The following is a 16285-nucleotide window of genomic DNA, read 5'->3' as shown; positions in this document are numbered from 1 at the left end:
TGGTGGGGATGTCCAATATACTCAAATGATCTTTTAAGAAGACAACAGGGAAAAAATATTCCCCTAAATACATGGCACTGAAGAAATATGATGTTCATATGCAAAAGAATGGAATTAGATGCCTAGCTGTGACCAAATTTTTAAAAACAACCAAAAATAGAAAAGTCCAAAACGTAAGACTTGAAACTGAAAAGATAATGGGGGTAAGGGGGAAGCCTAGGAAATTCATCTTGAGATTGGTCTAGGCAAAGACTTGTTGGACGTGACCCTAAAATCCCAGACAACTGAAGCAGAATTACAAAGGAGCTCACCCAAAACAAAATCTTCACAGCACAGGGAAAGTCAACAGAGAACAGAGGCAACTTATGAAGTGAAAGAGTATTTGCGAGCCCATATATCTGATGACAGGTTAATACTGAGATTATAGGGGATCTCAGAAATCTAACTAGCATGAAATAATCTAATTTTAAAAGTAAGCTAGAATAGATGTTTCTTAGAAATATATATACATATATATTCATATATATACTCATATATATATGAAAATAGTTAGCAAATATATATATACTTGATAAAAGTTCAACATCACATGTCATCAGGGAAATGTAAATCAAAACCATCATAAAATACCTCTTTATGTCTATTAGAATGGCCCTTATCAAATGGACAAGGTATCAAGAGTCAGTAAGGACCTGGAGAGAGGCCATCAGCTCTCGCCTGCCAGTGGTGGGTATGGTGGCACTCACTCGAGCATTTAATAAAATGGTGCACGCATGATGGCACTCATGAAAAGATGTATGGAGGTTCCTCAAATATGTAAAATCAAAACTAGCCTGTCACCTTACAGTCTTCCTTCTAGATGTGTACCCCAAAGAAGTAGAATCCATGCATTCAAAGATACTCGCACCCCCAGTCTGTGTCTCCATTGACGGAGAACAGGAATGTTAAAGGGGAATGGACAGAAAGAAAGCAAGAACCAGGTGATGGGGAGGAGGGCTATGGAAGGCCGTTTTCTGGACATGACATGGTTATTAGACTCAAGTACTCACAGCATCTCTGGTTACCTGCACAGGACCAAAACAAGGTCAAGTCAGCCAAACTTCCACCACAGTTTTGGTAGTGGGCTCTCCCTTACTCAGTGAGTCACCTCTCCAACCCTCTGCACTTTTTTTCATTGAGGTAGAATCTCTTGCTGGGTACACAGCTCCCTGATCCAGCTAATCTAGCTGGTCAGTTCACCCAGATGACCCTCAGTTGCTCTCTCCTCGGTGAGAGGGGTTACACGCAGCGCCGTATCTTCCCGGCTTTTAGTGGGTTCTGAAGATCTGAACTCCAGTCGTCGTACTTATGTGACAAGAGTTTTGGCACCTGCTCATGCACATGTTCATGTGCATCCTCATGCACATAAACAGGCTTACACATAGAGACACAGAGACAGACAGACAGGGGCAGGGACAGAGACAGAGAGACAGAAAATGGTACTATGTGAACTTACATAGAAAAAGTCAAGGAAACAGAGAGTAGAGGACAGTCTAGAGGAATAGCCATGAGGAGGTGTCCTTCACTGTGAGGTCAGTAAGCTCTGGGATTTTAATGCACGGCATGATGACTAAGTAATTCATGGTACTGTGTTGTTGGCTTGGAACTTTTCAGAAAAGTAGATTTGAAATGCTCTCTCTCTCTCTCTCTCTCTCTCTCTCTCTCTCTGTGTGTGTGTGTGTGTGTGTGTGTGTATGTGTGTAAAGTAATGACCATGTCAATTAGCATGACTTAAATCATTTCACACAGTACACAAAGATCAAAACCTCAGATTGGTTGAATATCACAATTTTTATTAGTCATAATTTAATAGAACCATAGGAATGCAGGTGCCCGCAGAGGTATCAAATCCCCCTGGAGCTAGAGTTACAGGCTATTGTAAGCTGTCTGACGTGGCTGCTGGGGATGCACTCAGTTTCTCAGAAAGAGCAAGGTGTGCTCTTAATCACTGAGCCATCTCTTTGGTCCGGCATGTACCTCTGAGGTATCCCCAAGCGTACTACAGAATCTTACGCTACTCGTTGTCTTAGGGGTCCCAAATGTAATCCACATTTCTACCCAGAGGGAAGAAGTGAAATTAAAAAAGCTAAGACTCTTGTTACCAAACCCGCTTTCTGGTTGCAGCTTCGTATGTGGCCAAGCTGTTAGCTTTGACCTGGGTTTCCTTTCCCTAAAACAAAGGGCAAGGGATACATTCCAAAGCCCCCCCCCCGGTTTAATATTCTATGATTTGAAGCCTACATTGATATTCCATGGGATTATAGAAAGTAAAGTCCTGTGTTTGCCGTGAGACTGATCTGCTTAAGGCACAAGGTCCCCACGAGCGCATTCATCGCAAGGTAAAGCATTAGGGAGCGTAAATGCCTTTAAGGTGATTTGCTTTATGGACTGGTCTGTCAAGGTGTTGTGGGCCCTGCTGTGCTAGTGGACTGGATGCCTCAAAGCCTTACCAAGGAATTTCTGGGCGAGAATGAGGAATTTCTGTGAACGTTCCAGGCACCTAAATGTTTACTGACATGGTTATTTATGAGCTATCCGGACATTTCACATCTTATCTTGAAATTAAATTATAATTCATTACTTACTAGAAACACAAGCACAGATTAATCACGCCAATAACTTGAGAATGTACTCTTCGTCATAAGTTTGTATGACTTTAATATGACCAAATTAAAAATAATTTAATGATATAGCCTGTTTCTAATTGTAAAAGAAACATACATCCTACGAAATGTGTTTTATATATAAATGATAGGATACAGTAGGGAGAAATACAGAACATAGAATATATAAATCAAGATTTCCTCAATCTTAACATCTTGGTAGATTGTTCCAGGGCGTTTTTTTTTCCTCTGCCTCTATTCTAACTGTCAAAATAATTGTTAAGGTTAGAGCGGAGCTCTTCACAGCTAATTTACTCACTTCTACACATCATTTGTAATAAACGCTTCTACTTCTCCAATTGTTGGGACATTGCCAACACTTTCTTCCTTCCAGGTTGCCATTAGAAATGCTCTAATGAGAATCTCTACATAAATCTCTGTCTATATCAAAGATTCTAACTTGGGATATATTCCTAGGAGGGTAGTTTCTGTGTCAGAGAAGATAATTTTCAAGGCTCTTGAAACCTATTATCAAATTGCTTTCCTGTATGACTCCACCCGCGCCAACAGAGCAGAGAAATTTACTAGCCCCAATTCCCCACCAGGATTAAGTGTAATTTTCTGTTCCATACACAGGGTCATAACACCGAAAAACAATCTCTCATCTTTTAGTCTATGTTTTGAATCATTAATTCAATATTGTTTCGAGCTTATCCTTCTGTGTTTTCTTTACTTATGAGTTATCTCTATGCTCAGGTCTTGTCTTTTTTCTAATCGAACTCAGAAGCAATTGCGCCTCAGGTCCCTTAACCGTGGTTAGTTTGCTATGGCACCAGGGAGGAGGCGAGATCAGGAAGTAGCAGAACTTTTAAAATTAGAAAACATAATTTTAATATTTAATTTCCTTGAAATTCCAAGAGCTAGTAAAAGGAAGATGAAAAGGTTTAGGGTGTTCAAAGTGGAACACCGAGGGGCATGGCGTCATGGTTGCTTTAGAGCTTTGCGTTCTTGCCTCAATTTTCTCCAGGTTTGTAGACACCGACAGTCTCAGTGGGTAAGTAATTACAACTACCATTCGAAAAGACGTGCCTCGCAGAGCTGTCTGCTGCTTTACATAGGCATGGGGTCTGCCTCTTAGTGCGCTGCCAGGCCGCCAGGTAAATGAATGCAAGGTTGATTTTCCTCCTACCCAAGTTCCACATCTACTTCTTTTTGTTCGTGAATGCAAGGAGCGATGCATGTTCTCGATTCTGCATGTGCAGGTGTGTGTGCTGATGTGCCTGAACACGCATGCGCAGGTGTCAGCTGTTGCTAGCCAAAGTCTTCACTCTATCTATGGGCTTCCACTTTATTTTTGAGACAGTGTCTCTCACTGAACCAGGAGCTCAGTGATTGGCTAGGCTGGCTGGCCAATGAGCGCTAGAGATCTTTCTGCCGGCTCCCCAGCCTCATAGTGTATGTTCTACGTTCAATGTAGTAAGAGATGACTTGCAAATGGAAAAGGAAAACTTGCCCCCCGGGTTCCACCACGTGTGCAGGTTGTGCAAACGAGCCCTCCTCTGGAGAGCGGGATTAGAGGGCGCTTTAATTAGCAAGCCCATATACTGAGAAGAGAGCGGGGGAGGGCCTGTGTGCATGTGGACAATAATAACCTTGTTACCCTGCGTTGGTAAGCTGAGACAGCATACACGCGCTCACTCATCCTGGAGGGTCTTGGGGACTAATCAAGTATCAAGGTGGTCTTTCTGAAATATTTATGGTTCTAGTGACACCAAGACTTATAAAGACTTCCCAGTGACCCACAGGCCCACATGGTTCGTTATTTATCTTTCCCCAAAACTGACACGCAAATCGATTTCACCTTACGCTTTCAAAGTTACCTTTTATTTGTTTATTCATTTATTTGGAATGTGCTTAGTACATCTTTTACAACGCATTCCTGGATTCTGGCTATTTATTTCTACATAGAGGATGAAAGTGTGGTCTTTATGCAGAATTAAATGGCACAGAGACTACTATTTTTAAAAAAAACACACCTCCAGGACACCCACACACACCCAAACCCCAGAAGTAAATAACACCTAAAAAAAAAGTCAGTTTTCACGTTTCTTGGCTACATGTTCTGCTCTCACCCAGTTCTCCTTCATTTTTCTGTTCTTTCATGGCCAAGCAGGCAACTGTCCTCACCTCGGCTAGTGCCAAGAGCTGAAGAACGGGCTAACATGGTAGTTGTACCATTGGTACAGGTTACCTGGTTCTTAGTGTGTTTGGAATGCTGTAGCCAACTGTCATAAGAACTTAATATGTGTGGGGTTGGGGATTTAGCTCAGTGGTAGAGCGCTTGCCTAGCAAGCGCAAGGCCCTGGGTTCGGTCCCCAGCTCCGAAAAAAAGAAAAGAAAAGAAAAGAAAAAAGAACTTAATATGTGGGCCTTCTGGAGGGTGGGAAGGCGGAGATAAAGACACCAACAGTTGACATCCCCTGATAGCATGGACAGGACAAAACAGCTTTCTGAGACTTCTTTTACAAGGGCCCTGATGCCACTTATTTGACTTTTTTATGTGTATAATACATGTGTGTGCATATATGACTTTGCGTGTGAGAGAGCTTGGGCATGACAGTGCTCATGTAGGGGTTAGGGACAACGTTAGAGCTGGGTCTTTGCCCTCCATCTTGTTTGAGACAGAAATTCTTAGTTGCGTACCAGTGCCAACCTTAAGATACCTAGACTTTGATCTTCTGGGGCAGTCTCCTGTTTCTTCCCATCTCACCATAGGAGCAATAGGACATGGGGCTGCAGGGTTAAGGTACTCTGCCTAACTTTATTTGGGCTCTGGGCACTAGAACTTAAGTGTTTTACCCATGGAACCATCACAGCAGCTCCATTAATTTTGTTCATAACAGGGTAACCTCCATCTTCATCCCCTAGTATTAGAAGACTCCACTTTTAATACTGTCCCATTAAGGGGTAAGATTTCAATATAACAGTTTTTAGGAATTTCTGTAACAGTGGCCTTATAATTTTCTCAAACACTTGGTGACATTACTGCCTCTTCCTTCAAAACTAGATGCTATTTTAAAAGTCCACCTGTACCTAAATTGAATATATATGTATGTGTGTGTGTGTGTGTGTATACATATATACTGTTGAGAGAAGAGAAAGAGACAGACAGACAGACAGAGACAGAGACAGAGAGAGACAGAGAGACAGAGAGAGAAAGACAGAGAGAGAGAGAGAGAAGCAGACAGGCAGACAGACACATGCTCACACACATCACACATGAGCATGTGTGTGTGTGTGTGTGAGAGAGAGAGAGAGAGAGAGAGAGAGAGAGAGAGAGCACAAATTGGACACTTGGAAGGCCATTGTGAGACTTAGGAAACGTCACAAGCAAGGCACGGGTGTTCATCCTACAGGCACACTCTCTCTCCTTTGGAAAGGAGCAGCGGACATGGTGTGTTGAAATGAGAAGGTAACAGACGTGGCAATTACCAAGGTGGTTTTCTGAAAAGACCTTTCAGCAGAGGCTAAGACACTCTACAGACTGGACCTCTCATTTCCTTCGCTATAAGAAAAGATTCACTTCATCAGTGAAAATACCTCATGTACAACAATTGTAAATATGGGTGAAGCTATAAAGAAAACACTTGTTAGGGAAAATCATATTAAGTAGACTAATTCTGTTTTTTCTTTTCCTCACCTAGTTTTGCTGGTAACTGGAATACATTCAAATAAAGAACCGGCAAAGAAGGTTAAAAGACCCAAATTCAGTAAGTAAAATCCATGTCCCTTTCTGGTACAAGGCTCTAACCCCGTGTGGAGAGCAGGGTCCCACTTGTGTTAGAGGACATGGATGGTGCTGTTTGTGCTTGGCCAGGGTTTTTGCTTCTATGTCAGTTCCTTTACATTTAAATGATGATTATCACCTTCATTACCTACCTCATTCCAAGAAGCTTTTGATCTGAATCCTGATTTTAAATAAAAGAAATGTGGTTCCACTGCAATGGAAAACTAGAAACTTACACATAGGACCAGGCAACTGGCTTGCTACGGCTGGGGTCTCCATTCTCTAAGTTAGAAGATTCGGTATGGCTAGTGCAAAAGTCCATCAAAGCTTCCTGTCTCCCAGCATGCTTTGAGAGAGACAGAAAGACCAGAGAAATTAAAGACAAAGGAAGAAGGAAGAGTCCCTTGCCCTCACACCCAGCATGGGCCTGGTCTACATTTCTCACTGGCTGCAGTTTCAGCAGGTAAAGACAAATCACTGTGTGATTGCATGTAGAACTCCGGTGTCTGTGTGTGGACGCTGCGTGGCCACCCATCCACCTTACACCCAGCTGCCATCCTTTTGATAAATCGATCGTGCGGTTTGTACGTCTTTAGAGCTGGTTTGTAGAAGGAATACTGAAGAGTTTGAAGCCATGAACCAGAGGAGCACGATCACCGTGCTGTAGGCATAACTTAACAGGCCATTCTTGTGGGAGTTTGTAAGATCAGAATGCGGAGAAAAATATGCATAGGAGTCCCGTCCCTCCACAGGGGAATAAGACACTCAATGAAGACCAGAGATGGAGATCATTCATGCATTCTAAGAACTTGAGTAAGGGCCAAGTTTAAAAGCGATGAACCAATTTGTTTTGGCAGAAGAAATTTCAAGACAAGACAGTTTTGAAAGGCTATGCCAAGGAAGTTCCTAGGCCTAGGCAATGTGGCAAGGTTGGAGTCCCTACAGGGCAACCCTAAAAAGCCATTGCATGAGATTGGGAATGGGATGCCCAAGTTGCAGTGAAGACCCCAGGATGTTGGAGATTCCAAGATCATGGGACATCTATCAAGGAAAGCTGTGGGCATGCAGTAGTGTTGGGCTTATGGTGCGTGTGCTGCAAGCAGCAGAGCTGGCGGAGAGAGGCTACCAAAGCACTGTGGAGGCCAAATGATTCCATCACTAGTCCCAGAGATCCGACAGAGCTGCAGAATTTGGTCCTAGTATTCCTTGTTATGCCTCCTCCGTCCTTCTCTTCTGGAATGGGAAATCTTATTCTGAGCCATTGCATTTTAAAAGCATGTAACTTGATTTTGATTTTTACCTTGGCTCACAGTTAAGAGATTACCATGGAACTCATAAGAAACTGGACTATTGGGTAGTATAAGGAGTGTGAAAGGTTATAAGGACTTTTAAACTTGGAAAAAAATATGGTTTGTGTTATGAGGTGGCCATGAGTGTCAGGGGCCAAGGGGAAGAATGTTTGGGTTGAATGTGAAATGTCTCCCATGGGCTAGCATGTTGGAATTCTTCATGCTCAGTGTTGGCGCAATTTTGGAAGGTTCTGGAATCTTTAGAAGATAGGACCTCTCAGGGGAAGTGGAGGACTTGCAGGAAGCCTTGAGATTTGTGTGTGTGTGTGTGTGTGTGTGTGTGTGTGTGTGTGTGTGTGTGAGAGAGAGAGAGAGAGAGAGAGAGAGAGAGAGAGAGAGAGAGAGGAGACAGACAGACAGACAGAAACAGACACAGAGACAGACACACAGAGACAGAGACATAGATGGGGGTCCTTCTGGTACCACAGCCTCTCTGTTCTCAGCTTCCTGTCTACCAACACGTATAACCAGCTGCCTCACACTCCTTCTTTCCCAACTATCCTGGACTGTATACCCTCAAACTGTAAGCCAAAGTACTCTTCACTGTTGGTGGGACTGGGATGATGTGGGAAATGGATTGCTTACATAGAAATAGTGTTCCTTTTAAAAAAATGAATCCAACAAGTATTTAAACATCAAATGAACAGCGCTAAAGCCTAAAACCTACAGGACCTTTGAGTTTAAGCTTACAATCACCCTCCTCTCATCCATAAACTTGAATAATGCACACTACCCTCCCCCCAAAAAACTTAGTTTCACTTGCAAAAGGGAGTTCTTAAGTAAACAAACTCACAGTCTTTAACTTAATTTTAGACTTTGTTAATCTTTGAACTTGTTTGTAAATTATATATTTCAAACAATCTAACTTCAAAGGAAATAATATTGTCACTACAGATAGTATTACAGACTACTGTTAAGGCACTTAAGTGGGACTCTGAGTTAAGTGAGACCGCTTGAGTATGCACTATCTTAATAAACCCCAACTTTGCCTCAAACTGACGCCTCATAAAGCTCTTTTCTATGTTAAAGATCAAGATTCGGCTGTATCTGAGTGGAAGGCCCTGGAAAGAACGGGGCAGGCTGTCCAGGCAGTAGTTTTGGGGCATTCTCCACCCCCACTGAAGCTCTGGGTTCAGGAGGTAAATCACAGAAACACCTGGAAGATATCACACAATGAAAAGGAAAAATAAAGTTTATTTTGGGCATATCAATTAAGATCAGCTGGAAAACATCCAAAATAATTATCATTTACATGAGACTGGATCTCTCTCCCTTTAGTAAAACCAAGCTGTAATTTGATGTAAGTTCCAGACTTTTGGATCATACTGTTGCCATTTTTGATGTGGCTCCCGATGGTCCAAAATGGCCACCTTGCCTTCATTGCATTCCAATCAACAAGGAATGAAGAAGGCACAATCACACACACACACACACACACACACACACACACACACACACACACACACACACACACTATCCAGAAAGTTAAATACCTCTACTTATGTGCCATTGGGGTCAGTAGGGGTCAGAAGAAATATCTTAATTGCCAGCGCACACACTCTTTACTGAAAACAAGGGACTCTCTTCCTGGGGAGGAAAAACAGAGTGAATGTTGGGAAATAACTAGCAGAGCAGGACACAGATGGGAAATGGTGCACTGTGAGCTCACTGGGATTTCTGGATCCAGAAGTGAAGGCATGATGGACGTTTATAGGAGACCATAAAATAAAGGCTTTAGACAGAGTCAATGTTCTGTGCTTTCCACAGCAAAGGCTTTCTTTACAGGCATTAAATTTAAGCACGCTGAAATCAGCAACATTTATAATTCGAAGCAAAAGGAAGAAATTTGCTTTACACATCCACCCTTTTCTAGGTTTTCTCAAAGGCTACCATGTGGGATTTTCAGCTGACATAAGACCAAAACAGCATCTATCCACAGACTCTTAGATTGAAATACTGAAAGGGAATCAGTCATTTATTTATCCCTGTCAGGACCAAGAGCCAAGAGGACTAGCGCTGGGGCAGAAGTGTGTTCAAAACAATGATTGGGTTAATATGGGGACAAATGCACGCCCAAGTGTGGATTCCTTTGGGCTAGTTCCAGAATCTTCATTAACTCTGATACAAAAATCATGAAAGTTTCCATGATTGCCATGACAACAGTTCTTGGTGACTATGAAAGTCTGTGCTTGTTGACCCAAGGGCAAACCCCCTGGAGAGATCTCAGATGGATTGAATTTCTGATATGCTAAATTCTAGTTTTGTTCTCAAAATCTCCCTTGTGATGCAGCACATTTGAATCAATAAATGCCTGAAGTATTCTCTCTAATTAGAAACTCTAGCACGATCATTAAATAAGGGAGGGAAAAGATGCGATGAGTGTAACACAATATTCCCAAGCCAGGGACATATCTGATTCTTGACCTCAGGAGTATTTGCAAATTATAGTCTATAGCTTGAGGCCAGAGTAATTTTCATTTTTCCAATTGTTGTCTGCAGCTGGACTAGGTAACTTATGACAGGGAAGGCCCAGCATCCAAGCATTCTGCAAGGAATTACTAGGGGCCAGCTAAGCACGAAGCCTGGTGTTAGATACCCAGGGACGACGAGACTCAAGGTACACTCTTTGCCTTCGCAAAGTTCACGAACCTAGCAGGAAGATGAGTGATAGACGAATCTATCACACATAATAGCACTATGAGACTGTGAAGGAATGGTGAGCCTACTCTGACAAAGTCCAAGAGGGTGTGGTATTACAAACAACTGGGTACGGTTGGGGGAACATACTCAAGGCTGGAAGGTTCAAAAGAGCTTTAAAAGTTGGCCAAATGTAGTAGCACATGCTTATATCCCCAGCCCTTTTGGAAACCAAGGTAGAAGAACCATGAGTTCAAGGCTAACTGGGGCTATATAATAAGACTCTGCCCCAGTCCCCCAATTTTTTTTAAAAGCAAACATTCAGTTTGCCTGAAAAATTCAGAGCGAACCAAAGGCGTTCAAGTGGATGGCCGAGAATTCGCTGTAGTGAAAGGAGATGGGTTTCACTACTGTGTGGGAATCTGGACTTCATCACGAGGCAACAGGGAGTATCTCGGCACAGGTTGTTTTGTTTGCAATTAGCAGAAATCCAAGCCCAATTTGTTTAAGTAGAAAAGAGGATTTGGACAGGACCTGGAGTCATTCACAGAAACCAAGGCAGGAAGCACAGCTGGTGTTCCCTGGGATTGGTTCCCAGATGGAAAGGCCACAAGAACCAAATCAAAGAGGCAGCACCTCTGCCTGTCTCTCTGCATCTGCATCTCCCTCCTACCCTCCCCGACTCCCAACCTCCCTTAATCTCTCTCCTGGCCCCATTCTGAGGGAGAGCATTGAATTACATCCATCTAAGCTGGCTGGGATCTGAGCTCATCAAGGCAGTGTCATCCTCAAAGGAGACAAGAGTGGGCAAGCTTGGACTAGGAAGATGAAATAGCCCTGCCAGCCACTGTAACATTGAGTACCAGATTATGAAGGGAGAAGACAGAGCATGGCCAGCTAGTAAGCAGACATGGCATGTCAATGTGTACATGGGTAGACAACGCAGACATGTTCACACATATCTGGACAGCAGATGGTCAAGTGGAAGACAGAACCACGTTTTCACATCCAGTGAAGAGATTATTAGATGCAACTGTGCTTGTCTTCTTGTGTGCTTCTATGTGGAGATCATTGTATAGGTGTCGAAGTATCCCAGGGCCTAAGGAGGCACTGAACCATGAAGTCAGAATGTTAACCTTTCCCTTTGGCTGAAATATAGACCAAGAGTTGACCTACAATGACCTACTTTACTGACCTATAATACATTCAAGAAGGCATGCTCTCAAAGAGAACAGAGGTAGAGGCCATCTTCCTTGTCACTAAACAAAGAAATCCTGGCCATCTTGCATTTATGGCTGAGAACTCAGAGCCTATCTTACAGGAGGTGTTTGGATTTTTAAATGCAAAATAATAAAAGTACGGTACCGTGGGAGAACAGATGAAGTTCTTAAAACTACAAGACCCGCAGTATCAACATCAACTGAGCCCTTTTGCCCTACCAACTCTCGTGCTGCTGTGTCAGAAACTACAGCAGAACTCTGACCATCTGTGGTCTGATGAGCAAGGGGATTCTGAAAGACTTCAGACCATTGAGAGTCAGTGGGTAAGGGGCTGAGACAAGGCCACTGCTGTTTGTAAATGTGAATTCGAAGCCCTCTAGATAGGTCCTCTGTAGTTCCCTCTGTCCTCCTCTTCTGGAAGCCTTCATGTTTCACCAGTGATTTCTCTCTTTTTTTTTTTTTTTTTTATTAACTTGAGTATTTCTTATTTACATTTCGAGTGTTATTCCCTTTCCTGGTTTCCGGGCAATCATGCCCCTAACACCTCCCCCTCCCCTTCTTTATGGGTGTTCCCCTCCCCATCCTCCTCCCATTGCCGCCCTCCCCCCAACAATCACGTTCACTGGGGGTTCAGTCTTAGCAGGACCAAGGGCTTCCCCTTCGACTGGTGATCTTAATATAATATTCATTGCTATCTCTGAGGTCAGAGTCCAGGGTCAGTCCATGTATAGTCTTTAGGTAGTGGCTTAGTCCCTGGAAGCTCTGGTTGCTTGGCATTGTTGTTCATATGGGGTCTCGAGCCCCTTCAAGCTCTTCCAGTTCTTTCTCTGATTCCTTCAACGGGGATCCTGTTCTCAGTTCAGTGGTTTGCTGCTGGCATTCGCCTCTGCATTTGCTGTATCTGGCTGTGTCTCTCAGCAGCGATCTACATCCAGCTCCTGTTGGCCTGCACTTCTTCGCTTCATCCATCTTGTCTAATTGGATGGCTGTATATGTATGGGCCACATGTGGGGCAGGCTCTGAATGGCTGTTCCTTCTGTCTCTGTTTTAATCTTTGCCTCTCTATTCCCTGCCAAGGGTATTCTTGTTCCCCTTTTAAAGAAGGAGTGAAGCATTCACATTTTGATCATCCGTCTTGAGTTTCATGTGTTCTATGCATCTAGGGTAATTCAAGCATTTGGGCTAATAGCCACTTATCAATGAGTGCATACCATGTGTGTTTCTCTGTGATTGGGTTACCTCACTCAGGATGATATTTTCCAGTTCCGACCATTTGCCTACGAATTTCATAAAGTCATTGTTTTTGATAGCTGAGTAATATTCCATTGTGTAGATGTACCACATTTTCTGTATCCATTCCTCTGTTGAAGGGCATCTGGGTTCTTTCCAGCTTCTGGCTATTATAAATAAGGCTGCTATGAACATAGTGGAGCACGTGTCTTTTTTATATATTGGGGCATCTTTTGGGTATATGCCCAAAAGAGGTATAGCTGGATCCTTAGGCAGTTCAATGTCCAATTTTCTGAGGAACCTCCAGACTGATTTCCAGAATGGTTGTACCAGTCTGCAATCCCACCAACAATGGAGGAGTGTTCCTCTTTCTCCACATCCTCGCCAGCATCTGCTGTCACCTGAGTTTTTGATCTTAGCCATTCTCACTGGTGTGAGGTGAAATCTCAGGGTTGCTTTGATTTGCATTTCCCTTATGACTAAAGATGTTGAACATTTCTTTAGGTGTTTCTCAGCCATTCGGCATTCCTCAGCTGTGAATTCTTTGTTTAGCTCTGAACCCCATTTCTAATAGGGTTATTTGTCTCCCTGCGGTCTAACTTCTTGAGTTCTTTGTATATTTTGGATATAAGGCCTCTATCTGTTGTAGGATTGGTAAATATCTTTTCCCAATCTGGTAGTTGCCGTTTTGTCCTAACCACAGTGTCCTTTGCCTTACAGAAGCTTTGCAGTTTTATGAGATCCCATTTGTTGATTCTTGATCTTAGAGCATAAGCCATTGGTGTTTTGTTCAGGAAATTTTTTCCAGTGCCCATGTGTTCCAGATGCTTCCCTAGTTTTTCTTCTATTAGTTTGAGTGTATCTGGTTTGATGTGGAGGTCCTTTATCCACTTGGACTTAAGCTTTGTACAAGGTGATAAGCATGGATCGATCTGCATTCTTCTACATGTTGACCTCCAGTTGAACCAGCACCATTTGCTGAAAATGCTATCTTTTTTCCATTGGATGGTTTTGGCTCCTTTGTCAAAAATCAAGTGCCCATAGGTGTGTGGGTTCATTTCTGGGTCTTCAATTCTATTCCATTGGTCTATCTGTCTGTCTCTGTACCAATACCATGCAGTTTTTATCACTATTGCTCTGTAATACTGCTTGAGTTCAGGGATAGTGATTCCCCCTGAAGTCCTTTCATTGTTGAGGATAGTTTTAGCTATCCTGGGTTTTTTGTTATTCCAGATGAATTTGCAAATTGTTCTGTCTAACTCTTTCAAGAATTGGATTGGTATTTTGATAGGGATTGCATTGAATCTATAGATCGCTGTTGGTAGAATGGCCATTTTTACTATATTAATCCTGCCAATCCATGAGCATGGGAGATCTTTCCATCTTCTGAGGTCTTCTTCAATTTCTTTTTTCAGAGTCTTGAAGTTCTTATTGTACAGATCTTTTACTTGCTTGGTTAAAATCACACCGAGGTACTTTATATTATTTGGGTCTATTATGAAGGGTGTAGTTTCCCTAATTTCTTTCTCGGCTTGTTTCTCTTTTGTGTAGAGGAAGGCTACTGATTTATTTGAGTTAATTTTATACCCAGCCACTTTGCTGAAGTTGTTTATCAGCTTTAGCAGTTCTCTGGTGGACCTTTTGGGATCACTTAAATATACCATCATATCATCTGCAAATAGTGATATTTTGACTTCTTCTTTTCTAATCTGTATCCCCTTGACCTCCTTTTGTCTGGCTAGATTGGTCTGGCTAGAACTTCAAGAACTATTTCGAATAAGTAGGGAGAGAGTGGGCAGCCTTGTCTAGTCCCTGATTTTAGTGGGATTGCTTCAAGTTTCTCTCCATTTGGTTTAATGTTAGCAACTGGTTTGCTGTATATGGCTTTTACTATGTTTAGGTATGGGCCTTGAATTCCTATTCTTTCCAGGACTTTTATCATGAAGGGGTGTTGAATTTTGTCAAATGCTTTCTCAGCATCTAATGAAATGATCATGTGGTTTTGTTCTTTCAGTTTGTTTATATAATGGATCACGTTGATGGTTTTCCGTATATTAAACCATCCCTGTATGCCTGGGATGAAGCCTACTTGATCATGGTGGATGATTGTTTTGATGTGCTCTTGGATTCGGTTTGCCAGAATTTTATTGAGTATTTTTACGTCGATATTCATAAGGGAAATTTGTCTGAAGTTCTCTTTCTTTGTTGGGTCTTTGTGTGGTTTAGGTGTAAGAGTAATTGTGGCTTCATAGAAGGAATTCGGTAGTGCTCCATCTGTTTCAATTTTGTGGAATAGTTTGGATAATATTGGTATGAGGTCTTCTATGAAGGTCTGATAGAATTCTGCACTAAACCCGTCTGGACCTGGCCTCTTTTTGGTTGGGAGACCTTTAATGACTGCTTCTATTTCCTTAGGAGTTATGGGGTTGTTTAACTGGTTTATCTGTTCCTGATTTAACTTCGGTACCTGGTATCTGTCTAGGAAATTGTCCATTTCCTGAAGATTTTCAAGTTTTGTTGAATATAGGCTTTTATAGTAAGATCTGATGATTTTTTGAATTTCCTCTGAATCTGTAGTTATGTCTCCCTTTTCATTTCTGATTTTGTTAATTTGGACACACTCTCTGTGTCCTCTTGTTAGTCTGGCTAAGGGTTTATCTATCTTGTTGATTTTCTCAAAGAACCAACTTTTGGTTCTGTTGATTCTTTCTATGGTCCTTTTTGTTTCTACTTGGTTGATTTCAGCTCTGAGTTTGATTATTTCCTGCCTTCTACTCCTCCTGGGTGTATTTGCTTCTTTTTGTTCTAGAGCTTTTAGGTGTGCTGTCAAGCTGCTGACATATGCTCTTTCCTGTTTCTTTCTGCAGGCACTCAGCACTATGAGTTTTCCTTTTAGCACAGCTTTCATTGTGTCCCATAAGTTTGGGTATGTTGTACCTTCATTTTCATTAAATTCTAAAAAGTCTTTAATTTCTTTCTTTATTTCTTCCTTGACCAGGTTATCATTGAGTAGAGCATTGTTCAATTTCCACGTATATGTGGGCATTCTTCCCTTATTGTTATTGAAGACCAACTTTAGGCCATGGTGGTCTGATAGCACGCATGGGATTATTTCTATCTTTCTGTACCTGTTGAGGCCCGTTTTTTGACCAATTATATGGTCAATTTTGGAGAAAGTATCATGAGGAGCTGAGAAGAAGGTATATCCTTTTGCTTCAGGATAGAATGTTCTATAAATATCTGTTAAGTCCATTTGGCTCATGACTTCTCTTAGTCTGTCTACGTCTCTGTTTAATTTCTGTTTCCATGATCTGTCCATTGATGAGAGTGGGGTGTTGAAATCTCCTACTATTATTGTGTGAGGTGCAATGTGTGTTTTGAGCTTTAGTAAGGTTTCTTTTATGTATGTAGGTGCCCTTG

At 42.2% G+C, this 16285-nt stretch overlaps 1 protein-coding gene across 1 annotated transcript in view; it reads left to right on the top strand.

The window, feature by feature from the left end:
- Positions 1–16285, top strand: part of Vit (vitrin) — a 118868-nt gene that overhangs the window by 27093 nt on the left and 75490 nt on the right. Inside the window, 1 exon segment of the mRNA NM_001431887.1 lies at positions 6347–6412. Coding sequence (NP_001418816.1) covers positions 6347–6412 — 66 coding nt within the window.

Source organism: Rattus norvegicus, chromosome 6 (genome assembly GCF_021556685.1).
Source record: "Rattus norvegicus strain SHRSP/BbbUtx chromosome 6, alternate assembly SHRSP_T2T, whole genome shotgun sequence".
NCBI lineage: Eukaryota > Metazoa > Chordata > Mammalia > Rodentia > Muridae > Rattus > Rattus norvegicus.
The sequence above is the reverse complement of the archived record's forward strand: the minus strand, read 5'-3'. Positions and strand labels throughout refer to the sequence as shown.